The sequence below is a fragment of the Pongo pygmaeus genome, chromosome 3 (assembly GCF_028885625.2).
Source record: "Pongo pygmaeus isolate AG05252 chromosome 3, NHGRI_mPonPyg2-v2.0_pri, whole genome shotgun sequence".
Classification (NCBI taxonomy): Eukaryota; Metazoa; Chordata; class Mammalia; order Primates; family Hominidae; genus Pongo; species Pongo pygmaeus.
Genome location: NC_072376.2, coordinates 4,871,645 through 4,896,605, shown reverse-complemented (window position 1 = coordinate 4,896,605; position 24,961 = coordinate 4,871,645). Strand labels below are relative to the sequence as shown.

The 24,961-nt window shown below is 54.0% G+C and overlaps 1 protein-coding gene across 20 annotated transcripts in view; it reads right to left on the bottom strand.

Annotated features, from left to right (window-relative positions):
* Positions 1 to 24,961, bottom strand: part of ABLIM2 (actin binding LIM protein family member 2) — a 190,682-nt gene that overhangs the window by 16,093 nt on the left and 149,628 nt on the right. For 13 of the 20 annotated variants that reach the window (XM_054485249.2, XM_063663482.1, XM_063663485.1 and 10 more), the window contains 2 exons: positions 11,978 to 12,039; positions 2,510 to 2,590 (listed from right to left, as the gene is read on the bottom strand). In XM_054485249.2, coding sequence (XP_054341224.1) covers positions 2,510 to 2,590; positions 11,978 to 12,039 — 143 coding nt within the window. Of the gene's footprint in view, positions 1 to 2,509; positions 2,591 to 2,740; positions 2,801 to 4,084; positions 4,140 to 11,977; positions 12,040 to 24,961 lie in introns of all 20 variants that reach the window. The other 7 variants (XR_008502116.2, XR_010125999.1, XR_010125997.1 and 4 more) reach the window with 3 other exon arrangements.

The following is a 24,961-nucleotide window of genomic DNA, read 5'->3' as shown; positions in this document are numbered from 1 at the left end:
CACTGCAAGCTCCACCTCCCAGGTTCACGCCATTCTTACAGGCGTGAGCCACCACGCCCAGTGCAAACAACCCCTTATCTTAACCCAGATGCTCCTTTCTATTGATTACAGGTCTTAATAACTTAACTCTTTCAACCAAGTGCCAATCAGAAAATCTTTGAATCCACCTATGACCTGTAAGCCCCCACCTCGAGTTGTCCCACCTTTCCAGACCGAACCAATGTGTACCTTACATATATTGATTGATGTCTTCTATCTTCCAGAAACATATAAACCAAGCTGTAACCCAACCACTGTGGGCCCGTGTTCTCAGGAGCTCTTGAGACTGCACCTCTCGGGTGGTCACTCACATTTAGCTCAGATGAAACCTCTTGACGTATTTTAACCCAACCACCGTGGGCCCGTGTTCTCAGGAGCTCTTGAGACTGCACCTCTTGAGTGGTCACTCACATTTGGCTCAGATGAAACCTCTTGATGTATTTTACAGTTTGACACTTCTCATGGACACAGTAAATTCCTTCTCTGCTTAAGTCACTTTAGGTCAAGTTCCTACCATTTGCAACAAACAGGTCAAAATGGATGCATCCCATCCCCAGTGCTACAGTCACACCAGTGTCCTGGTCCCCTCCCTCACTGCCACTATCCCTGTACCGAGGGAGCACTATTTTCCAGGCCCCGGGCAAAGGGCTTTATGCAGCTTCTCGTCTGCAGAGCAGCTCGGTCAAATGGAATCAATATCCTCATCTTAGAGGTGCAGAAACCACAGCTCAAGAGCACCCGGCCAGCTAGTGCAGGGCAGTGGGTGCCTGCTCAGTGTTCCTGGTAAGGACGTACTTCCTATCTGGGGACACAGCCTGTAGCACCCGCTCCCTGCCAGCCATTGCTCAGGGGCTTCCCCGGGCTGGAATGCCCTTCCAGACTTCCCTTTTTGAGGAGCAGCCTGGTGCCTTCTCCTCTCTCTGGCCCCAGCACTAGGGTACTGCTGAGTGCCCCTCAGCTGCACCCACGCCCCTCCAACTCCCTCCCCAGCAGCAGACGGAGCCAGGGCCCCTCAGCTGCACCCACGCCCCTCCAACTCCCTCCCCAGCAGCAGACGGAGCCAGGGCCCCTCAGCTGCACCCACGCCCCTCCAACTCCCTCCCCAGCAGCAGACGGAGCCAGGGCCCCTCAGCTGCACCCACGCCCCTCCAACTCCCTCCCCAGCAGCAGACGGAGCCAGGGCCCCTCAGCTGCACCCACGCCCCTCCAACTCCCTCCCCAGCAGCAGACGGAGCCAGGGCCCCTCAGCTGCACCCACGCCCCTCCAACTCCCTCCCCAGCAGCAGACGGAGCCACTGCCCCTCAGCTGCACCCACGCCCCTCCAACTCCCTCCCCAGCAGCAGACGGAGCCACTGCCCCTCAGCTGCATCCACGCCCCTCCAACTCCTTCCCCAGCAGCAGACTGAGCCACTGCCTGGTGGGCAGTTTGGGCATGGCCTGGCAGCTGGCCCTGTGCACATGGGGTCATACACACTCTCCAGCCTTGGGGCTCAGATGGGGCTGGGAGTCCCCTTTCCTTCAGGAGCCTCAAGACCCTCCACTCTAGCAAGAGAGTCTACTAAAAGGCAGCAGCACATTCATGACAGGGCTCAGGAGACGAAACCCCCTGGCTGGATGCTGGGACACCATAGGCGATTGTGAGGAGTAACGGAGGATTGCACGTGCCACTTTGGCACATAGTAGCTACTCAACTAAGTCAGTTCTCTCAGTCAACAGATCGTATTCAAACACCTACTCTGTGCTGACACCTTGCTGGGGCTTTGAAACACATACTTGCTTTCTGCATGTGTCCGGTTATTTTAGATGGGTGTAAATGTGGTTGGGTGAGAAGCTGGGGCAGTTTACTCAACCTCAGTAGGAGAGAACAGGCACCTCCTGCAGAGCTCATTATTATTATTATTATTATTATTATTATTATTATATTATTGAGACGGAGCCTCTCTGTCACCCAGGCTGGAGTGCAGTGGTGCCATCTCGGCTCACTGCAACCTCTGCCTCCCGGGTTCGAGTGATTCTCTCACCTCAGCATCCTGAGTAGCTGGGATTGCAGCCACCTGCCACCACGCCCACCTAAATTTTGTATTTTTAGTAGAGAGGGGTTTCACCGTGTTGGCCAGGCTGGTCTCGAACTCCTGATCTCCGGTGATCCGCCCACCTCGGCCTCCCAAAGTGCTGGGATTACAGGCGTGAGCCACCGTGCCCAGCCCAGAGCTCATTATTCTTACAAAGCCTTCCCTGCCTCATCCACAAACCAGGGTGGTCTTCTTTGCAAAGCTATCAAGGTTGGGGAACATCACCACATCGTTTGGCCTTTGAGGCAATGTGGGCCCCTGACTCTGCATCATGGCAAGGCTCCGCACTGTCCCTCACGGTGGCCCCTCGGGCAATGACCTTGACACCACGGAGGAGACATCTGCGGAGACTCTCGCGTGAGAAATGAGTCCCCTGTCCCGGCAGTCCCCCGCTTACCTCCAGTCTCGTCCGGTCCACGTCTTTGGGCAGTTTCACGCGAATTCGGTTTGTGACGATGAGGGAGTCATACGGATAGATCTGTCGGGGGAGGAAACCACAGGGTCACTTCATGAAGCAAGTGTGTGCTGGCACCAAAGAACTGAGCAGAAGGTCACCGAGAATACATACTTGCGTCTGCACCTGACACACACATTTCATAGGGAAAGCACAACAGAAAGGACTTTTAACCTGGGCAGGTGTGGCGCGGCACGGACGTCAGTGTGGGAGCGGCCCCGCTTACCTTGTATTCTGTAAGAGAGAGAGAGCGGAGACCACGAGCTGGTTTAGAAAGTGCAAGACGTCGTCCAAGGTGAGTGCAATCCCCGCCCTGGGGTGCCCCCGTCTCCCCCCTGCAGTCAGCTGGGCCATGCATGGTCCCTGAGCAGCCTGCACTGGGGCCCTAATCTCAGAGCTGCAGGCAGAGGGGCTCTGAGGGCCTCCCCCGGGAAAGCAGAGCAGGAGGCATGGCCAGGCTGGAGGCCAGGCTGGAAGCCGGAGGGCGGCACTGTGCTTTCCAGCTGTGATGTTGTCTTTCTGGTGGTCTGGGCCACCCTGAGAAAGATGCCAGCCTCAGTTTATCTGCCTGTACAGCGGGCATTTCAGGGGAAACTTTTAGAGGGTGTTGTGGAGACTGACATCTTGCTATGTTCTAAGCCTCTCCCATCTCTCACTGTCTTACCTTATTAACTCTACATTTTCTCCTTTCCAAACTACTGAGCTCTGTGCCCTAATGTCACACTTCCAGACTCAAAGGGTCTTATCACAAAAATGAAATAGTATGGATCATAGGGCCTCCACGCACACAGAACCCACAGAAAGCAGTATCTACAGAACGTGGTCCTCAAGCCAGTCTCGGAAAGGAGACTCCATGTCGGGAGCTGGTCCCTGAGTTTCCCCACTTGCCCCGTGTGGTTCTGGACCTGCTGGCTCTGAGGCCCAGGGACCGAAGGCCACTTAGAGGGAGAAGGCTGTGGTGCACTGATGCTCTCCGTCCCCATGCAACCCAGTCCAGCAGAGCAAGGCTCCTCCGCCACTCTCGGGCACAGAGGTTGACCAGGAGGTAAGCCTGTGGGAGGTGCCAGGCACCTGCCACAGGACCAGGTGGCCGCTCTGGTAACACAAACATCCTAGCAGCCCTGCTGAACATGGAGAGTCACGCTGCGTGCCGGCAGCCACACAGGGAGCAGGGCGCAGGCAGGGTTTGGCCCAGCGCCGTCTCGCTCAGACCCTGGAAGACTTGTGCCTGTGACTCTGCTTCCCCAACTGACACAGAGTGCCATACAATGCAGGACAGGGCCGCCGTGGCCATGGATGAGATAGAGGGAGCATCGCGGGTAAAGCTAGCTTGGAGTGGAACTGACTTTTGGCCAGGAGAGGCAGGGAAACCAGCACGCCCTCCCCCAAGGTGTCCCCGCCCGGCACTCCCGGAGACTTCCGCAGGCCGTGGACGGGGCGGTTTCAGAACAAGTCTTGTGGAATGTGTTAGTGACCCCTGCCCCAGCCAGAGACCCACAGGGTCCCCGCTCTGTGTACCTCGCATGCCCCAGCTGGCATCCGGGTCTGCTCCACAGGGGGCCAGATTGGCATTCTGGAAGAGAAAGAGAGGTTGGGCGGCAAGAGACAGGTGGCACAAGAGTGTGTGGATGGGCAGGGACCAGGAGATGTGGCCTCTTGGAGGCCGCAGTCCTCGTGCTGCCTGGGGAGTAGGGTGTCCTCAGCACAACAGCGGGACGTGACAGAAGGACAGCGACAGTGGCTTGGGAAGGGGAGAGTCTAGGATGCTGTGCCCGTGGGACTGGCCAGCTTTCTTGCTCATAGGATGCCCACCACCTGGGCGGTCTCCACAGACCCTTCCTGTGTGGGTGGCTCCAACCCCGTTTGAAAGCTGCTCCCAGGTGCCTGGGTTCTCCACTCTGCAGCTGGCACAGACGACAGCTGGGGGCTCAGCACTTCTTTGCGCATGCTGCCCTAGGCACAGCGCCCTGCGGCTCCCCGTTGGCGATCTGTCCCCTCCACATGGTGGGTTCCTGAGCACAGCGCCTAGAACCTGCTGTCCCACGTGCTCAGGGAGCCCCAGGGTCCACCCTGGGCCCTCTGTTCCCTGCAAGATGGCCAAGGGGGAAGACTGGCTGCCGTCTTCTGGCACCGTGCACGATCGTGGAACTCCTAGGGTATTCTCAGAGCTACGCGGACGCACGTGGCTGTGTGTGTGAGTCAAAGTCCATCCACCCCAAATGCTCCAAAATGAGGGGGCTCCTACCTCCCTGGAGACCGTGGTACTCACAGCAGCTCTGTGTGTGACTGTTTCAAAGGTTAAAGGAGCCCCGTGTCTATAATGCCCCTGGCATGTCACCCGGCATGTTGTAAGCACCCATACAGGGTGGCTGTACCTCTGACAATGACTAAGGGTGACACTCTGAGGGGGGATGGGCCCGAGAGCTCCTGCACCTGTCTCAGGTGCCCGTGGCATTCATCAGCAAACTCTGCCATTTTAGCGCATTGCGACCATTAGTGTCTGGAACTCTTTCCCTTCTGTCTACCTGGAAGCATCATCGACACGTCCTGCAAACCTCTATGGAGCGTTCCCCAACCTGTAAAGCAGGCATTGAACCCCTACAGGGGTCGGTGAGTCCTGCCCCTGCCCACCTCCTGCCCCTCGCTGGCGCCGGGGGTTTGCACTATGAGCCCTGAGCCACGCTCTGTTGCGGTTGTGCCTTGGCCGCCCGCGGTGGACGGAGCCTGTTGAAGAAAATGTCTTATTCACGCTCCGTTCTTCAGCACCTGGAACGGGGTCTCAAACGGGGTCAGGGCTCTTGGCCAGTGCTGCTGAAACTGGGTACAGGGATCACATTTCAGCGGGGAGAGTTCTGCAGCCAAAGGAGAGATGGTATGCTCAGCCCAGCGGGTCTGTTATAGGGCAAAGTGTTTTCAACGCGAGCTTTGCAGTAGGCGATCAGTGAGGAGCTGGTTATAGTCTAGAGAGCACGAGAGCAGGAAGACCTCAGAGGGCACCGAGTCCAAAGCTCTTTATCTGAAACAGGAAAACCGAGGCTCCGAGGGAAGCTGGACCTTCTTCCTGGTGCAGAGCTGGAGTCAGAGGGCTAGAGAGTCAGGCTCATGAGTGGGGTAAGCACCCAGGCAGAGGACTGGAACCAGTCTCTATTTACATTTTTGCTATTTTGTTTATCATGAAATTTTTTGCATTAATTTGGATTTCTAAAACTATTGCATTAAACTTATCTTGACTGCATTTTCTTCTTTAGTGCCTTGCTCCTTCACTCTAGTTTTGGGCCTGGACCCTGAGCCAGGGTCCTCTTGCCTTCACCACTTCACAAAATAATTCTTCCCTTCAGGGGTATTCACAAAGAATTTATATTTTTTCTTTGAGACAGAGTCTCGCTCTGTCAGCCAGGCTGGAGTGCAATGGTGTGATCTCGGCTTAACGCAAACTCCACCTCCCGGGTTCAGGTGATTCTCCTGCCTCAGCCTTCTGAGTAGCTGGGATTACAGGCGCCTGCCACCACGGCCAGATAATTTTTGTATTTTTAGTAGAGATGGGGTTTCACAGGTTGGCCAAGCTGGTCTCGAACTCCTGACCTCAGGTGATCCACCCGCATTGGCCTCCCAAAGTGCTGGGATTATAGGCGTAAGCCACTGCGCCCGGTCATGCAAATAATTTTTAATTTTTTATTTTAAGAGACAGAGTCTGGCTCTGTCACCCAGACTGGAGTGCAGTGGCACGATCTCAGCTCACTGCAACCTCCGCTTCCTGGGCAATCCTCCCACCTCAGCCTTCTGGGTAGGTGGGACTACAGGCGCATGCCATCACACTTGGCTAATTTTTGTATTTTTTTGGTAGAGATGGAGCCTCCCTTTGTTGCCCTGGCTGGTCTTAAACTCCTGGTTTCAAGCTATCTGCCCACCTCAGCCTCCCAAAGCACTGGGATTACAGGTGTGAGCCATTGCGCCTGGCCATGCCTGGCTAATTAAAAAAAAAAAAGTAGATATGGGGTCTTGCTGTGTTGCTCAGGCTGGTCTCAAACTCTTGGCCTCAAGCAATCCTCTCACCTCAGCCTCCCAAAGCACTGGGATTACAGGTGTGAGCCACCATGTCCACTCAAGAACAATGTTTTGATACATTTTCTTAGTATCAGACTAGCACCCCAGGTGCACCTGTTCTGGTCAGGGAACCTCCAGGATAAAGCTAGGCAACCAGCCATGGCCTTGCCTTTGCCGCCCGGCATGTCTGATGTGAAAGAGAAATGCTGCCCCCTAGTGTCCACCACTCTGCATAACGGGCTTCCAAAACTCGCAGGGCACCACCTTCACCTTGGACGATTGGAAACTCACTCCCCAGCAGCAAAACCAGCTTCCTTTGATCTTCCAGGATCTGAGATAAGGTGGAGACTCTAGGACGGAGATGAGGCATCTACCAGGTGGAGAAGGGGGAATACTTTTTAGGTCTAGAGCAGGGAAAGTGGGGTCTACTTCGGGTCTTGTAAGTACAAAGTGGGGATGGGGTGTGCAAGGCCTCTCAGATGCAAGGGGTCTAGAGTTACTGCCTTTCTGGGTGGACCAGCAGGAGAGCTAAGTGGCCAGAGGGCACCACAAAGGCAGCACCACCAGGCATATTCCTGGCTGACTCCCCTATGCCGCTCAGTGCAGACACCGGAGATTTTAAAAGCAACAAATGATTTAGATGTCCCATTTGTTTACTACTTATTTTTATTTTATTTTTGAGCCAGAGTCTCGCTCTGTCACCCAGGCTAGAGTGCAGCGGCGTGATCTCAGCTCACTGCAACCTCCGTCCCTGGGTTCAAGCAATTCTCCTGCCTCAGCCTCCTGAGTAGCTGGGATTACAGGCATGCGCCACCATGCCTGGCTAATTTTTGTAATTTTAGTAGAGGGGGGTTTCACCATGTTGGCCAGGCTGGTCTCGAACTCCTGACCTCAAGTGATCTGCCCACCTTGGCCTCCCAAAGTGCTGGGATTACAGGCGTGAGCTGCCACGCCCGGCCTGTTTAGCACTTCTTATGTGCCTGTGACTCTATAGATACATTCTCTAACTTTCGCTGCAACTCCAGGAGGTGAGCATTATCATCATTTTACAGGTGAACCTTAGAGAGATTAAATAACTTGCCTGAGATCATATGACAAATACATGGGACTGTAAATATTTGAGCCCATGTGTTTTATTTTCCAAAAATTGTACTGAAATTGCTAATAGGAATTGAGATTATGACCATTTGCCACTGGTCACCCTTCTTTTCTTGCTAAAGCTCACATTGGAATGTGTTACTTTACTCAGCAGCTAGTGACATGGAAGCAAGATAGAGTAGGAATTGCTTTTTAAATAATTACTCATGTGGGAACCATGCTATGGAGCTTATAAAAAATTTCACAACTATAATGTTATTTGTCCTCAAGAAAACCTCAAGAGGTAAGGATAATTTTTTAAAGACTAGAAAAGAGAGACTCAGAAAATTTAAGTAACTTGCCCAAAAAGAGAGCTGGGATTTGAACTCAGGGCTGTCTGATGCTAACACATGTGTTCTTTCCAGCATTACAGTTTGGAAATACCAAACTTTAAAAATTTGTTAATGCTTGTCTTGTAGTCACATGCATAAACATTTTAATAAATATTTTCTGAACATGTGAAAATCTGATTCAAGAGATATAAATATTTTTCATATACCTATTCAATTGTTTGCTATTTGTACTATTTAATTTTTCTATGTACATTTAATTTTTTGTTCACTAGACACATTTGTCTTTTTTTTTTTTTTTTGAGACAGAGTTTTGCTCTGTTGCCCCAGGCTGGAGTGCAGTGGAACAACCTCAGTGGCTCACTGCAACCTCTGCCTCCTGGGTTCAAGCATTCTTTATTCTTGTGCTCAAGTAGCTGGGATATTAGGCATGTGCTACCATGCCTGGCTAATTTTTCTATTTTTAGTAGAGATGGGGTTTCACCATGTTGGCCAGGCTGGTCTCAAACTCCTGGCCTCAAGTGATCCACCCACCTTGGCCTCCCAGAGTGCTGGGATTATAGGCCTGAACCACTTTGCCCAGCCCCATTTGTTTTATTTCAAAAGAGTCATATTCAAATCACCCACCATACTTGTATTTAATCAAGGTGTCTGGCATTGCCATGTTGCTTGGTGCATTTAAGTTGATGAATGCTATAACTGTTTTATTAAATTATGCCTCCATAACGAATTAGTGTTCTCCTTTTATACTATTAATTTTATTTATTCCTTTTAGTCTTAACTTTCACCTTATTTGATATTACTATTGACACTCTTGCTTGCCTTTTGTGATTTTTGTATCTTTCTTATCCTTTTGCTTATCCTTTAAAAGTAGTTTTTAAGTGTGCATCTTATGATAACACATCTGATTTTAAAAATCCAATCTGACAGTCTCTGTCTTTTAATAGGACAGCTCAGTCTCTTCACATTCGGCATCATGGTTTTTCAGAATGGGACTTCTTCCAGCGAGCTACCACAAGGAACTGCTGCCGCCAGCAGTCACTCTCTGAATAACAGACATATGGTACGCGTCAGAGTCTTTACTGCCTCACCCACAGGGAGAGCAGCAGCAGGCCTCTGTTGCTCCATGGACTTCATGGGTAGGTTATGAGCGTCTATCATGCATCAGGCACTGTGGCAGGCTTGGCTATTAGGACATTTTAATGACCTTTAGGACATACTGTGCTTTAGGTCACTGGGCCCTTGTAACAAATCCTTTTGGAAGAACACTCAGGAAAGCCTTTGCCTCCCATGAAGAACTAATTTCCCCTCTTCCATCAGACAGTGAGGACTGCATCACTGACATGATTGCCTCTATGCCTTGGCCACCAGGAATCTCAGAGGTAAGCTTTGACAGCTTTTCTCATGTAATATATATATTTTTTGAGATGAAGTCTCACTCTGTCACCCAGGCTGGAGTGCAGCGGCATAATAGCTCACTGCAACCTCTGCCTCCCAGGTTCAAGCAATTCTCCTGCCTCAGCCTCCCGAGTGGCTGGGACTATAGGTGCCCACCACCACACCTGGCTGATTTTTGTATTTTTAGTGGAGACAGGGAGGCAGGCTGGTCCTGAACTCCTGACCTCAAGTGATCTGCCTGCCTCAACCTCCCAAAGTGCTGGGATTACAGGCATGAGCAACCACGCCCTGCCTCTCATGTAATATTTGTTTGTTTGTTTTTGATGTAATTTTCTCCTATAGTTTCCTCCTCTCCTCCTTTATGATTTGGTGTTCATGGGATTTTGGTCTCACTGCATCTATGCTTGAGGCCACCCAGAATCCTTTCTGGAAGTAAAGGCAAATCAAGAAACAACCTAGGAAATGACTTAGGAGCACTGTAGGCCATCAGCAACAGGGCAGGGGCACGCACTCCCGGGGCATCTCCAGGGGAAGGGCATGAGTCCAGGTGCTGAGCAGGGCCGCCCTGAAAAAGGCTGGTCATGTGAAAGATCAAGTATCTGGCCTTCTCACTGAGAAACAGGCATAACAGTACATAAAAGTCTTAGAAAGATTAAAAAAATAAGAAAGAACATCAGCAGGGAAAAGAGAATCCCAAAGCAAAGTCGTTAATAATATTCACCAGTCTCCCCCAGAAGCAATGTGAAAAGCTAAGAATCTCCACGTGATGATGAGTTCTGTGCATATCAGCTCTCCAAGCACATGCAGAGAGCACACCAGCTAACGCTCTCCTTCCTACCCCTTAGTCTGCAGGAGAAACACATTCACAGAAAGTTTAGTTCTTAATTCTGTAAAGCTTGAGGTTCTGCTCTCAATAGTTCTAGGAGAGGGAGTGAGGACCATCCCTGCCAGAACGTCTGGATCGGCTGTTCTCAAACAGTGCGGCTTCTGGAGACCATGACCTTCTCTGCAGATGCTGAGAGGCATCAATTCGCATCATTTTAGCATGTGAGCCTAGAGAAGAAGCTCCCCAGAGGATGCACAGCCCAGGCGTCAGTGACGCAAGACTACAAATGCAGAGGGTGCTGTTCTCTCGCTTTCCTTCTATATATTGAGGAAAGTCTCCAGGACCTCACTCAGGTGGTAGAACACCTTAGCTTGGTCCGGACTGTGAACACTGTGCTCACCAGCCCCAGGGTCAGAGAATAGCTGTTTCAGGTGAGAAGGGAACATTCTAGAGAGTTTTCCCACTGTCCCCAGGACCCCTAACATTGAGCTCAGGGATTTGCATGTCTTGGTGTCGTAGGAGTCCTGTGGACATTGGTCCAGCTCTCTTATCTCCCCTGCTTTCCATGTGGAAGATGAACAGTGGAGAATTCCCTTGGAGAAAATTCAAAGAAGCATGCCACATGCATGGTCCCCAGTTAGTCCCATTCCAGAATGGGAAGAGCAGTTTGTGGGGTGAGGGGTGGGTTTTGCTAGATTCAAACCATGCAGAGGTGCCTGGTCCTGGGGGAGATCCGGGGAGGTTGGGCCTTGGACAAAAACACAGCAGCAGGTCTGACAGAGCCTGAAGGAGATGGAGAGAACAAATGCCAGCCCAAGAGGACACCCATGGCTTCTGGAGATGGTGTCCTGTGGCCTTGCCCCTGGGGAGAGTACCTGCCTAGGGATGCCATCCTGGGGTTACACACAGCCAAGCCTGCTCCAGTGCAACAAAGAGGGGGTCAATTTTTTAGTGGCCTCTGTTGAGAGGTGAATTGCCTCTATTTATGAACAAATTTCCAGACTAGGACGAGGCTGCCTTGTGCAATGGGGAGACCCCTGGGCTGTGTGTGTGTGTCTGTGTGTTGGGGGGTCTGGGACCAGCAAGCCTGCCCCACCCTAAGGATCCTCACTGGGGACCCCTGTGATGCTGTGGGCAGAGGAACAAACACGAGCAGCTCTTCCTAAGGCGTTAACTGTCCCGGGGCACAGGGCCTGGCCCCTCTGCAAGGCAATCAGCCCCCAGATTGTCTAGGCTCATATTCAGATGTCCCAGGAGTCAGAAAACTCAGGGTAGGAGGTGGCACCAGCCTTCAGCTGGGGGCAGCCAAAGAGCCTGACTTCAAGTTAATCCAATCTCCGTGCAGCCTCAAGTAACTGCCTTGGAAGCTAAGGATTATTTGGTGTAATCACGGTAGCAGCAATAGCACGGAAGGCCAGGGCATCCCAGGTAAGGAGGTGGGCCCTTGTCTCCCCTGCTCCCACACACTGAGCTCTCCCTGGGGTTGGGGGCAGGGAGGAGGAGTGGGGAGGGTGTTGCCCAGGTCTGCTTCGGTCCTGGTAGGGAAAAAGCAGTGGTGGCAGTGGCAGCCCCTGGGAGGGGCATCAGGCAGAGGCAGGTGGGTCGCAGGGTCCCCGGGGCCTCTCCTCCTGCTGTGTGGTCAAGAAGCTGTGGGAAACGTGCTCAGCCTCACAGCAATCGTTAGTACCCTGTGGCCAGGGAGGGGTCAGTACCTACCCGCTGGTCCAAGCCATTCTTTCCATGTCCTGGGAGAGGGTCAGATTTGGAATAGGGGAATCCTGAAACAGACACAGCACAGCTTTGTCACGCGCGCAGACTCGGTGCAGCGACGGGGGTGCAGCCCTGGGGGGCTTCCCACCGGGGTGGGCAAGGCTGGGCAAGCAACACAGGGGAGGCCCCCTGAGGACCATGCCCTGCCTCAGTGGTGACTGAGGAGGAAGCCACGGAGGGGTAATGTCCTGAGCCTGCCCGTGACACCGGAAACGCCACAGAACCTCAGCCCAGCTGGCCCCTGTGTTCAGGGACAGGCTCTGGCCTGGGCACCACCCGGCACCTGGGCCAAGCCCCTCACTTTACAGACAGGGGAGCTGGGCAGAGTCAGGTAGGGGCACAGTCTCTGGAACCCTGGAGGAACAGCAGAGCTGTGCTATCCTGTGCCAGAGGTAGCAAATGGAGGCCCACCACCAAGCACATGGGGCCTGGAGGCAATTTTATTTTAAAAACTTCTTGGCTGGGCATGTTGGCTCGCGCCTGTAATCCTAGAGCTTTGGGAGGCCAAGGTGGGAAAAATCACTTGAGGCCAGGAGTTCAAGACCATCCTGGGCAACATAGCAAGACCACCCCTACAAAAAGCAATTAGCCGGCTGTGGTGGTGCACGCCTGTGGTCCCAGCTATTTGGGAGGCTGAGGTAGGAGGATCCCTTGAGCCCAGAAGTTCAAGGCTGCAGTGAGCTATGCTCACACCACTGCACTGCAGCCTGGGAGACAGAGTGAGATCCTGTCTCTAAATAAATAAATAAATAAATAAATAAATAAATTCCTGAGTTGCTTGCAATTGGGGGGCTTCATATTAAAATCCAAATTTCTAGCTTCTCGTGAAATAATAGAGGGCTGGTCTGAGACAATGAACTCTGGATTCCCTGTGGAGCAAGGCTCGCTGGGGCTGTCAGGAGGGGGCGGCCTTTCCCAGCCCCCACTGAACTCCCTCCATCACTCGTGTCCCTGGCTGGCCCTGGGTGGGCCTGGGAGCTTGCTGGGAGTTTGAAACCTCTGAAGTAACCTCTTCAATGCCATGTGATGGGAGAGCAGGGAGGAAGCGAACGCCTGCCTGGCTCAGAGGTGGTGTGGTTGCATTCTGGAAAGGAAGGGGCAGAGCCTGGACCCTGGAGGGGCAGGGCCCTCCACACCCAGGGAAGCATCCTTAAAAGACTTGTCCTGGGTCGCTAAACTCTCTGTCTTTCCGCTAGCCTGTGGGGCCTTAAAGAGCATGGCTCACACCTGCCTCATTTGAGGGTGTCACCCCAATACTGGGCCCTGGTGGTGCAGGCCAGCCATGTACAGGGCCAGATGCCCACATTCACTCCTGGGAGCTGCCAAGCTGCCCATGAGGCCTCCGAGGGGAAGGTAGGTCATATCCTTCAGTGCTCACAAGGCCGCATGTCTGTAGCAAGGACCATGCCTCCAGGGGCAAGGCAGGTTCTGTGCACAGAACTGCCCACCCACTCTCTCCAGGGACCTCACTTCTGAGCAAAAGATGCTTCTCTGGGGGCCTTTCATTTGGGGGTTCCTCACGGACTCAATGAGGACAGAGAAGAAATTCCATGAAGGTCACATGGGGACACAGAGAAGCCTGTGGGAGGAGCCTCAGCTGGGGGCTTGTTTGCAACAGGGTAGCCAGTGGAAAGGTTCCACATGTGGGTCAGGAAGGCGTTTTAAACATCAAGATCAAGGTCCTCAGACTTCTCTCAGCAGAGGAACTCCCTCGACACGTGAGCTTTTATGTGAACCCTGATATGCAAAACAGGCAAATGAGGAGCTGGGAAGACAGACGTGGTGAGAGGGGTGGGGGCCAGACCTTCGGGGCTATTCCTCCCTGTCCCAGCCCCTCCTCGGCACCCCCAGGTAAATGGCCTAGCCAGCTCTTCTCATGTCACAGAAGGGGAATCAGGGCCCCGAGACATACGGGAACCTGCCTGAGGTCACCCAGCCAGGTAGCGGCAGCCCCGGGATGCCGGACGAGGCCTCCTGCCTTGCAGTCCTGGGGTTCCTCCAGGAGACACCTGCCTCCGCCTTCATGCCCAGAGCCAGGCATGCTCTGGGATCCCGAGGGCCCCTCCAGCTGTAGCGGGAGCTCCTTATCAGCAAAGGTGCTAGAGGGGTGGTTCTCAAACTGGCATCCCCGGCTAGCAGCCCCAACCTTGCCAGGGAACTTGTCAGAAATGCAAATTAGTGGGCCCTACCCCAGACCTCTTATGTCAGAATTCTGGGGCTGGGGTCCAGGGATCTGTGTTTTTACAAGCCTTCCGGACCATTCCGATGCACACGGGCCTACCGCCTCGAGAACAGAGGACACCCTCTGTGGTGTCCCGCACCCCTCTTAAGCCCGAGGGCCTCCACCTGCCTGCCCCTGGAGTCACCTGGACAGCATGCCAGGTTCCCAGTGCCCAGGCTGCCGCCGACCGGTCTCGACTTTTAACCGATTCACACGTAGGTGGAAACCCTGCTTCCGCGAGGGCAATTTTATCCTCCCCACTTTGACTACGACAGTCTCAGGGATGTCTTCTGTCTCCTTTGAGCACCCGTATCCGATGGTGCTAGAAATTTTGCTTCAACCATCCAACGTGATGTAAGAATATGATTCTTTCCAAAAAGAGGGCTGTCTATTATGCTTTGTCCCTGGTTTTACCTATTCCGATGTTCTTCTTTCCTTTCTGAAGTTCCAAGCCTTCTTCTATTATCATTTCCTTTCTGTTTGGAGAAGATTCCTTAGGGGTAGGTCTGCAGGATATTTCACCAACACAGGATTCATGAGGACAGTTCTGCTCTTTCAGCATGTGAAAGACGTCAGGGCACTTCCTGCTGGCCTCTGGTTTCTGATGAGAAATCTGCTATCACTCGAATTGGTGTTTCCCTTCTGTTTTTTCTCTCTGGTTGCTTTCAACATTTTTTTCTTTGTCCTTAATTTTCAGAAATTTAATTATGATGTGTCTTGGTGCAGATTTTTGGGGTTTATCCTCTTTCTTTGGGACTCACTTGGTTTCTGGAACTTGTAGGTTTATGTCTTTCTTTTGCCAAAATTGTTAGGTTTTCAGACATTATTTTTTACATATTTATTTATTTTTTTGAGACGGAGTCTTGCTCTGTTGCCCAGGCTGGAGCACAGTGGCACAATCTCGGCTCACTGCAACCTCCATCTCCCAGGTTCAAGCGATTCTCCTGCCTCAGCCTCCCAAGTAGCTGGGACTATGGGTGCACGTCATCATGTCCAGCTAATTTTTGTGTTTTTAGTAGAGACAGGGTTTCACCATGTTGGCCAGGATGGTCTCGATCTCTTGATCTCGTGATCTGCCCACCTCGGCCTCCCAAAGTGCTGGGATTACAGGCATGAGTCACTGCGCCCAGCCGCTATTATTTCTTTGAATACTTTTTCAAACCCATTTTCTTCCTCCTCTCTTCCTAGGAATTGAATGAAACAAATATTGTCCCACAGGTCCCTGAGGCTCTGTTCATTTTTTCCCGTATTTTCTCTTTTGTTTATGTAGGATAATTTCTGCTCTGTCTTCAAGTTCACGGATTCTTTCCTGTCATATTTGGGTTTTCTGTGATTGAACCCATCCAGTGAATTTTTAATTTTGGTTATTTTTTCAGTTCTATAATTTCCATTTTTTATAGCTTATATTTCTTTGGTGAGGCTTCCTTTTCAGTTTCAAAAGTATCTGTAATTGCGTGTTCTAGACTCCAGGCCCGGGTCTCCTGCTGCTGCTGGGTGGGAGATGTGGGGTTGTTGTGTATTTCCCCGAGTCCTGAGACCCCCTCATCAGCCACTGTTTCTAAACTATTTGTAATTGCTTGTTGAAGCATTTTTTAGTGATAAATGCCTTAAAATCCTTGTCAGACAATTCCACCATCTGATTCTTCTCAGTGTTAGTATCTGCTGTCTTTTTTCTTTTTTTTTGGTGGGGGACGGAGTTTCGCTGTTGTTGCCCAGGCTGGAGTGCAATGGCACGATCTCGGCTCGCCACAACCTCCACCTCCCAGGTTCAAGCGATTCTCCTGCCTCACCCTCCCTAGTAGCTGGGATTACAGGCACGTGCCACCATGCCTGGCTAATTTTGTATTTTTAGTAGAGATGGGGTTTCTCCATGTTGGTCAGGCTCGTCTTGAACTCCTGATCTCAGGTGATCTGATCCGCCCTCCTCGGCCTCCCAAAGTGCTGGGATTACAGGTGTGAGCCACCGCGCCCGGCCTTCTGCTGTCTTTTTTCATTCAAATCATTGATCTTCGGTGTTCTTTGTGTGATGGGTAATTTTTCTGCAGTATCCTGGGCATTTTGGATATTATGTTAGAAGACTGGTCTTGTTAAGTGTTAAATCCTCTATTTGAGCAGGCTGTCACCCTGTTTAGGTTTCACGTGTATGGCCTGTTCTTTTGGAGGCTATGGTTCCAATGACAATTTGGTTTTCAGAATGCTTGCTGAAGTGCTATTCTGGTCTGCTAACTTCACCTGGAGCTGCCGGTCCGCCCACCTGGTCCCTGCCGGTGCTGCCTGTGGGGATAAAATGCCCTTCTTGGGGTGTCCTGTGTCGCTGGGTGGGGGTGGGAGATGCCTGCCATGGGTGGAGACCATGCCCCTGGGTTCACCCTCAGGACTGCGGGGTGCCTGCTGGCCACCTGCCCATCTGCTAGTGTGGCTGCAGGAGGAAAACACCTGCCTCATCACCTTTTGCTACCACATGGGAGGCTGGCAGTCTGCAGGCCTGGGTCACCTCCTGCCGCTGGGTGGGGGTGGGAGTGGGCATGCAGGGCTGCTGTCCCCTGAGGTCCCAAGGCTGCCTTGCCAGGCCACTTTGCTGTTCCCACCTTTAGAGTTGTCCTGTGACCAACCGTCTGCCGTATCATTTCCAGGTCCGTTTAGCTGTATGTAGCAGAGAAGAGCAGGGAGAGACGAGGCGACGCTATCTCACTCCCTGGACTGCTGTCTGGACTCCTGAAGTTGGTCTCTGTCGGGGTGGACCAGCAATCTGTAGATTTTAAAGGTCCCAGGGATCCTGTGCACAACCAGCGCTGAGAATCACTGGTTTATTTATTTTATTTTTTGAGACGGAGTTTTGTTCTTGTTCCCCGGGCTGGAGTGCAATGGCGTGATCTTGGCTCACTGCAACCTCCTGGGTTCAAGTGATTCTCCTGCCTCAGTCTCCTGAGTAGCTGGGATTACAGGCATGTACCACTACGCCCAGCTAATTTTGTATTTTTAGTAGAGACAAGGTTTCTCCATGTTGGTCAGGCTGATCTCGAACTCCCGACCCCAGGTGATCTGCCTGCCTCGGCCTCCAAAAATGCTGAGATTACAGGCGTGAGCCACTGTGCCCGGCCAAGAATCACTGGTTTAAAAAGTCCCTTTACATATTTAGAGATTTCACTTGACTCTCACCAGCCTACACACTAAACATGAACCCATTTTATAGATGAGGAAGCTGAGACCTAATGATATCAAGTGATCTGTTCAAGGTCAAACAGTTACTAACTAGAGAGGCTGAGATGAGGAGGGGTCCCGGCTTCAGGAACCAGTAACCCCATCTGCTCCCAAGCCAGTGTGCCCTGGTGTGGGTTTGCAGGCATGTAGGTCTAATGCGTGTCAGATGGAAGCAGACAGCCTTCAAGAGGCGGGGCGTGTGTAGCACAGAGAGAGACCCACAGGGAGAAGGCAGGTAGGGGGCCAGGAGCATGGCGGCAACTGGGTAGTCCTGATGCCAGTTACATGAGGCCCTGCAGGCACCGGATGCCCACCCACTCCACGCCCAGGCTCAGCCAAACCAGGCTCCCGGCCGCCTCCCCTCCATGAAGCCTGCCATAGCCAACTTGCCCTCAGCATCCCGCTAGGCCTGCTCTTGGGGCCCTGAGCCTCTTCTCCACAGGTGTGTCCTCTTCCAGGCTGGCTCATCAGAGGTCAAAGTTACCATTGGACATTCAAGGCCGGGCACCTTGTGGGCAGAGGACTGTGGCTCACACAGCGTCCAGGTCTGCTTTGTGGACACCTGACCTGTGAGGTTGCTTGGGCAGTTCCCATCCGCTCCTGGGTGCACGGGCAGGAGGTTTGGAGGCTGTGGCACTGCACAGGTTCAGGTCCCCTCTCTGAGTCTTGGTGTCTCCATCTGAGGAAGGGGGGCACCCTTCATCCCTGAGCAGTGGTGAACGAGAGGCCCCTTGGCTGGTCTGAGCTGCAGACTTCAGAAGCAAGTGAGATGGGCCCAAGATGACCACAGAGGGCTTGCCATGGCCTGGCTTGTAGACTCCAGGTGCGGAGCCTCAACATCCCTCAGGGTCAGGCCGCAGGATCCCCGTGTGCTCACGTGCAAGCTCATCAACCCCCACATGCTCCCTGGCAGGACTGGATCATCCCTGTTCTTATAGATGAGGGAACTTCAAACTCAGAGAGGTTTCTCTTGTGCACAAGGTCACACAGCAAGGGACGGGCTGAGATTCAATCATGGGTGGACTAGCGCCTGCATGCAGTGCCCAAGGTCACACAGCAAGTGACAGGCTGGGATTGAATTGTGGGTGGAGCAGCGCCCTCAGGCAGCACTCTCTGGGGCCCCCTCAGGTGCTCTTCTGGACAGTTCTGCAGCTTTGTATTCAGGGTGGCCACCTTCATGTCCCCCACCCCACAGAACGAATGCTGGGTCCCAGGAAGGAAGGCTGCTGCTCAGGCAGCTGTCCCCGAAGGCTTTGGGAAGACACAGCCAATCACAAGCACGGATGGTGAGGCCACTGCCTGGGAACGGGAGGCATGGGACTCTCACGCTGCTCCCAGGCACTAAGAGTCCACGGGGAGAAAAGCACACAGGTGACAAATCCATGCTCCAGGGCCCTGAGCCTGTTCTCTGTGGGTCTGTCTTCTTCTAGGCTGGCTCATCAGAGGTCAAAGTCACCGCTGGATATTCAAGGCCGGGCACCTTGTGGGCAGAGGACTGTGGCTCACACAGCGTCCGGGTCTGCTTTGTGGTCACCTGACCTGTGAGCCACTTGCTTGGGCAGTTCCCATCTGCTCTCGGGTGCACGGGCAGGAGGTTTGGAGGCTGTGGTGCTGCGCAGGTTCGGGTCCCCTCTCTGAGCCTTGGTGTCTCCATCTGAGGAAGACGGGCACCCCTCAACCCTGAGCAGCAGTGAATGAAACGCCAGTTCAGCTGGACTGGGGAGGGGAGGCAGAGCTTCCGGTGTGGGGGCCCAGGCAGCATTGGAGGAGGACAGAGAAGGCCCTGGGGCTGTGGCTATGAGACAACGTGAGCTCTCAGAGGGACACGGGGTGCCAACCAGGGCCTGTGCTGCTACCCGCAGAACTGGGAGGCCACACCCTGTACAGTCCCTAGGCTTGGATAAGCCTGCTGGGCACGGGGAGGCGTGGGGATTCCAGCTAAAAGCTAGTCTCCAGCCAACCCAACGGCAGCGGCTGCTCCCTGGGGCTCCGGAGCCCAGCATGCTCTGCCTGGGGCCACTGTCCTCGCGGTGGTGTGTATCTCCAGCCACAGCATCTTCTCCTGGGCCGGGGTCCTCTCTCTGACCTCTGGAGCTCCCTCTACTCTCTGGAGGCTCAGAGAGGACCCTGCCTGCCCAGCAGGAGGCCAGGCTTTCCAGAAAGGCCATCACTGTGGCCCCAGCTGGCCACTCCTCCCTAACAGCCTCTGTACAGAGGGACCCTCCAGCCACCAGCTGGATGCCAAGGTGGCCATGCCTGAGCCCCCAGCTCTCCCTGGGCTGTCCCTCCATGCCCTTTCTGCAGGATCGGCCCTGCTGGCTGCCCCCTTCCCCACTTCCCTGGCCGACTCCCTCTCCTGGCTTTCTCCCTCCTGGGCGCTCCTCCCCACTTCCTCTGTGAATCTCCTGCCCCGCGATGGCACCTTCCCACCTGCCCGCTTGTCAGCACACGCATGTGTGTGCTCTCTCTCTCTTTTTCTTTCTTTCTCTCTCTCCTCCCAGCATTTTGCTGAGATGGGGAGATGGGAGGACACTGACAAAGAGTAGGCTGGGGGCCAGGCAGGAGATCACACCTTATTTGAATCTCAGACCCTGAGGAACACAAACTCAGGACACAGCCACATGCTCACAGTCGGAGTGGCTGGGGCTACCAACTCCCACGGTTCCAGTCCCATCTGGGAGCCGGGGACCCTCAGTCTCTGCCTCCAGCCTGGACCTCTCCTCTGAGCTCCGTCTGCCCCCCGGCAACCCCCCGGACATCTCAGGCTCTCCAAGCCAACGTGAAGACACCCACCTGTTCTCATCCCATCTCTGAATAAAGGTGGCCTCTGCCGGCCTGCACCAGAGCCAACCCAGTGTCTTCTTTGATTCCGTCACCCCCGCAGCCAGTGGTTCCTGAGCTGCCGCCATGTGGGCCCTGCCAGTGAGATCCTTCCAAGGCACCCTGCTGCTTTTGTGGGCGCCACAGTTCCTCTTGCCCTGGCTGGGCAGCCTCCAGTCCACTGTCTGTGCAGCTGCCTTCTGATGTTTTAAACACGGAAAATGCAACATCTCCTCTCACGCTCGTGTCATGCTGATGTCCCCCTCCCTGGCACTGCGCTCCAGACCTTTCCTGATTGGACCTCAGCCTGCTTCCACCAGCTTCTGGCGAGTCCCACCTGCTCCACCCTCACTGTCTTGGTTTCCCAAGGCTGCCCTGCTCCTGCCTCCAGACCTGTCTACAGGCTGTCTGTGCTGCTTAAATCCCAAGTCCGGCCAGACCTGGGTCCTCCCAAGGGTGCACAAACTGCTCTGTGACCTGACGCATGGCCCTCACTGTTCTTCCAACCCACGGCCCGGCCTCTGCCCTGGGGGAGGTGGAATGCCCTCCCCCATATACCGGCCCTATTCAAGGGTACAACCGCTTCAAGCCGTGCCAGGTACCGTCTCTCTGCCCTGACTACTTACTGTATTTGAAAGTGCACCCTTCCCCCAGCCCTCTCTAGCCCTCTTAGCACAGGGCACTGATATAACTCACTTTCAGCTTGTTTCTCTGTGTCCCAGCCCCTAGTACAATGTCGGCTCCCCAGACAGGGAACTTTGGCTGTTTTGGCCTCTGCTCTGTCCCCAGCACCCAGGACAGCACCGGAACACACCAAGCACTCATGAAATACAGAGAGATGCCCCTTGGCTCACCACGGGCTCATCATATCCCATAAACCCAGTAAGATGAAAAGATCATAAGTCAAAAATGCATTGAATGCACCTAACCTAGCAAACATCATGGCTTAGCCCAGCCTGCCTTAAACATGCTCAGAAACCCGCATTAGCCTTCGGCCAGGCAGATTCATCTAGCGCACAGCCTGGTGCATCATAGAGCGCTGGCCGTCTCGTGTCATTCGCTGAATGCTGCACTGAGAGTGAGAAACAGAATGGGTGTGTGGATACTGGAGGGTGTGTGGGTACTGAGGTTCGCTTTCTACCCAATATACATCGTTTTCACGCCAGTGGAAAGTCACACAGTCCCATGTCAGAAGTTGGGGACTGCCTGCATCTGTTGACTGGCAGCTCCCACCCACTGTCTCTGGACCACTATGCTCTTCTTCCAGTTTTCTTTTCTTTTCTTCTTTTTTTTTTTTTGGGGATGGAGTCTCGCTCTGTCGCCCAGGCTGGAGTGCAATGGTGCAATCTCGGCTTACTGCAACCTCTGCCTCCCGGGATCAAGTGATTCTCCTGCCTCAGCCTCCCAAGTAGCTGAGATTACAGGCATCCTCCACCATGCCTGGCTGATTTTTTGTGTTTAGTAGAGATGGGGTTTCACCATGTTGGTCAGGCTGGTCTCGAACTCCTGACCTCAGGTGATCTGCCCGCCTCGGCCTCCCAAAGTGCTGGGATTACAGGCGTGAGCCATTGTGCCTGGCCCTCTTCCTCCAGTTCTGATGTCTACATATTCCACACCTAGGGGGTCTCACGTCTCTAAGCCTGAGCCAGGTGCCCTGCCCGTCCCACCAGATACCCTCACGAGATTGACAGTAGCATGTCAGGGAGCTCTTCCTTCAACCACGGACTAAGGAACGCGAGAAGAACTCTTCTGCCCCATCTTGCAGCTCCAGAGGAGTAAAAGGGGAAAGGAGGAAGGCCACCTGTGCCTTGTCCCTACCCACCGCCTTCCCTTCTGCTGCCAGGAACAGAAAAGCTGCAGCAGGGGTGCTGTCTCCTAACCCTCCCTCCCAACGGGCGCCGAGACCAGGCAGCGGAGAGACAAGCAGAGACAAGCACATCCCACCAGACACGGGACTCCGCCCGGTCCCACAGCGAGAGCACACACAGAAGGTGACAGAAAATGCCAAGCCACAGCCAGGTTGGAGGTGAAGTGCCCCCAACTGGGGCCTCCCCTGTGCTGCTGCAGCGGTTAATTCAGAGCTTTCCTCACCCCCTCTCCCACCTGGCCAGACCGCCCTTGGCTCCCACCTCTCACCTCTCACACACGCCTCATGTGCTGGGATTGGAGGAAAGGGTCTTATTCCCTTCGGAAGTGCTGGGTCCTTTCTAGGGGCCACTGAGTCCTCTGGGCAGTGCCTCAAACTGCCCAGGGGGTTTGTATTATGCTGACACACCTCTGACCTTCGAGGGTGGGACGTGAGAGACCTCAAAAGAGAGGATGGGGCCTCAAGGGGCTAGGAATGTGGGACTCCAAGCAGCAGCAGGCCCGATTGCTGGGGACGCGGAGTCCACGACACCTTGTGTTCCTCCCCCAAGGCAGCGAGCCTTGTCCTAGAAAACTTCTTATAACAGGAAATCAATAGACTCCCTTCCTGTGCAGAAATCAGGTGCACTGATAATATAAACTACTCTGCACATAGTCCAGATAATGCCCTATGTGTAGTATAAACAGGAACAGAAAAGCAGTCAATAATAAAATATAGATTTCACTATGATGCCCTCTTTGGAGAGGTGGCAGTTCCTGCTGGGAGCTAATGGGATAGGGATGGCTCCCTGGTTTGTCACCACCATAAAGTCCTCTGGCTTCCCTGCTGAGGAATGGGGACTGGGCCATGCTCGCCACTGCCTCTTCACTGCCTAGCACCATGTCCAGCACATAGTAGGTGCTCAGTAAGTATTTGGTGGAGGGATGGATGAATGACTGAATGATGAATCCAGTCCCGGGTGAGATGTGCAGATGGTGTTGTGGGTGAGATGAGTTTGTGATCGGGACCTTGCGAAGCCAAAGAGGTGCCCAGCGGGCAGGTGGCGGCGGGATGCGCGTGTGCTCGCTCTGTCGGCGTCTCTGCCTCTCCCAGCTCCCTGCACGCTTCTCCAGGTCAGGGGCTGCTCTCGTCTTCTCTGTCCCCCTCGGCGCCCCGCTCAGCGTCTGGCACAGAGTGGGTGCTCAATAAATACCCGTTGAATGTAACGCATTTCAATTCAACAGACATTTATTGAGTGCCCACTGTGTTGGGTGTCACAATCCTACCTTCCTTGGGCGCGCTACAGATGGACGTCCCAGGGTGCAGGTGGCGTGCCTTGCTGTGTGCAAGTGCTTTGTTCAGTAAAAGCTGTGTACAAATGAAACTGGTGCCCATGGACTCAGGTCTGGGGGCTACTTGGTGACAATCAAAAGAACCCCGAGAGAAAAGGGTGGCTGGCTCTCAATCTCCGTGTGCTCCCCTTCCTGCCTGGATTCCTCAGGAGGTTGCAGACGGCAAGGCTCACCTGATCCAGGCACAGCCGGCAGCCTGGGTCCTTGCTGCCATTTCCATGCAAATCGGGAAACAAGGCAATGCCATCGGGACAGAAGTAAAGGCACAATCAGAATGGTTAGACACAGCGGGTTTCCTGCTCAGAGGAAGTGACTTTGGAACACCAGGAGAAAGCAAAGGAAGGACAGCATCATAGCCACATCTTCATAAGCAGGCACAGCCAGGGGAAGGACACATATGTCTGTGCTGGAGCAGAATCTCCCCGGGGAATTCATGAGTGCAGCACGGGCCATCGGAGTCCTGCAGACCCAGCACGCCAGCATGGAGGCAGCCGCAGCCTGCGTGCATCTGCACAGGCAGCCTGGGAGAAGAATGTGACGGCAAGGGGCGGGGCTGGCACACATGCCCTTGCCGCTGAGTGACCACCTGACATCCACACACCTGACATGGCCTCTGGGCCTCGCAGGGCCGGCCACCCACCAGGCTCGTGTACTCCTGGGGCAACTCCAGGGCACCTACGCTCTGGCATTTTCAAACGAGAAAGCAGTGCACGAGGTGAAGGCCACACGTGCAGGTCACACAGAGTATCACGGGCATGGGGGTCACAGCGGGCAGCCCGTCTCTAGTCCGGCTTCTCCCACATAGCACCCCCCCTCCTCTCTTAGTCTTGAGCCACAGGCAGGCCACAAACGTCAGTAGGAACTCTGGGGACAGTAGTTGGCCTCCCTGAAGAGTCTGTGGGGAGGTCATCAGTATGGCCCCAGCCTTGCAGAGTTCTGCCGGCCACCTGGCAAGGGAAGGACTGAACGCTGAATGATGCCACCTTGAGATCCCCAAACACTGATTTCCTGGTTCCCAGGGCAAATGCCTTGATGCCGGAACACTGAGCAAGGTGGAGAGAGTGCTGGGGAAGCTGCCGAGCTGGTGCAAGAGGAGCTCTCCTCCTCTAAACACAACGGCATCTGACACGTGAGTGCGGGGCAGAGGGGCCACGAGCGAGGCCAATGTTCCCTGGCCCACAGGCAGGTGCTGCACCAGCCGGGGGCAGGGATTCCTGGGATCTGAGAGAGAAGGACTGGAGGACTGGCATGAAGCTGCCCACGGGGGCACAGGCAGGCGCGCGTGGACCAGCCCCATAGCCCCCTTGCCCTGCCTGCAGATGAGGCGGGCAGTTCCTCCGGAAGGAGCACGCTGCCATCTGGGGTGAACCCCTCTCCCTCTGGTGGATTTTTTTTGGTGGGGGTGGCTTTCCCATGGTGACATCAGCCTTGTGCCTGAACGCTGGGATCCTGGTATTTACAAAGCTGCACCCCAGGCGGGGGCAGAGGCC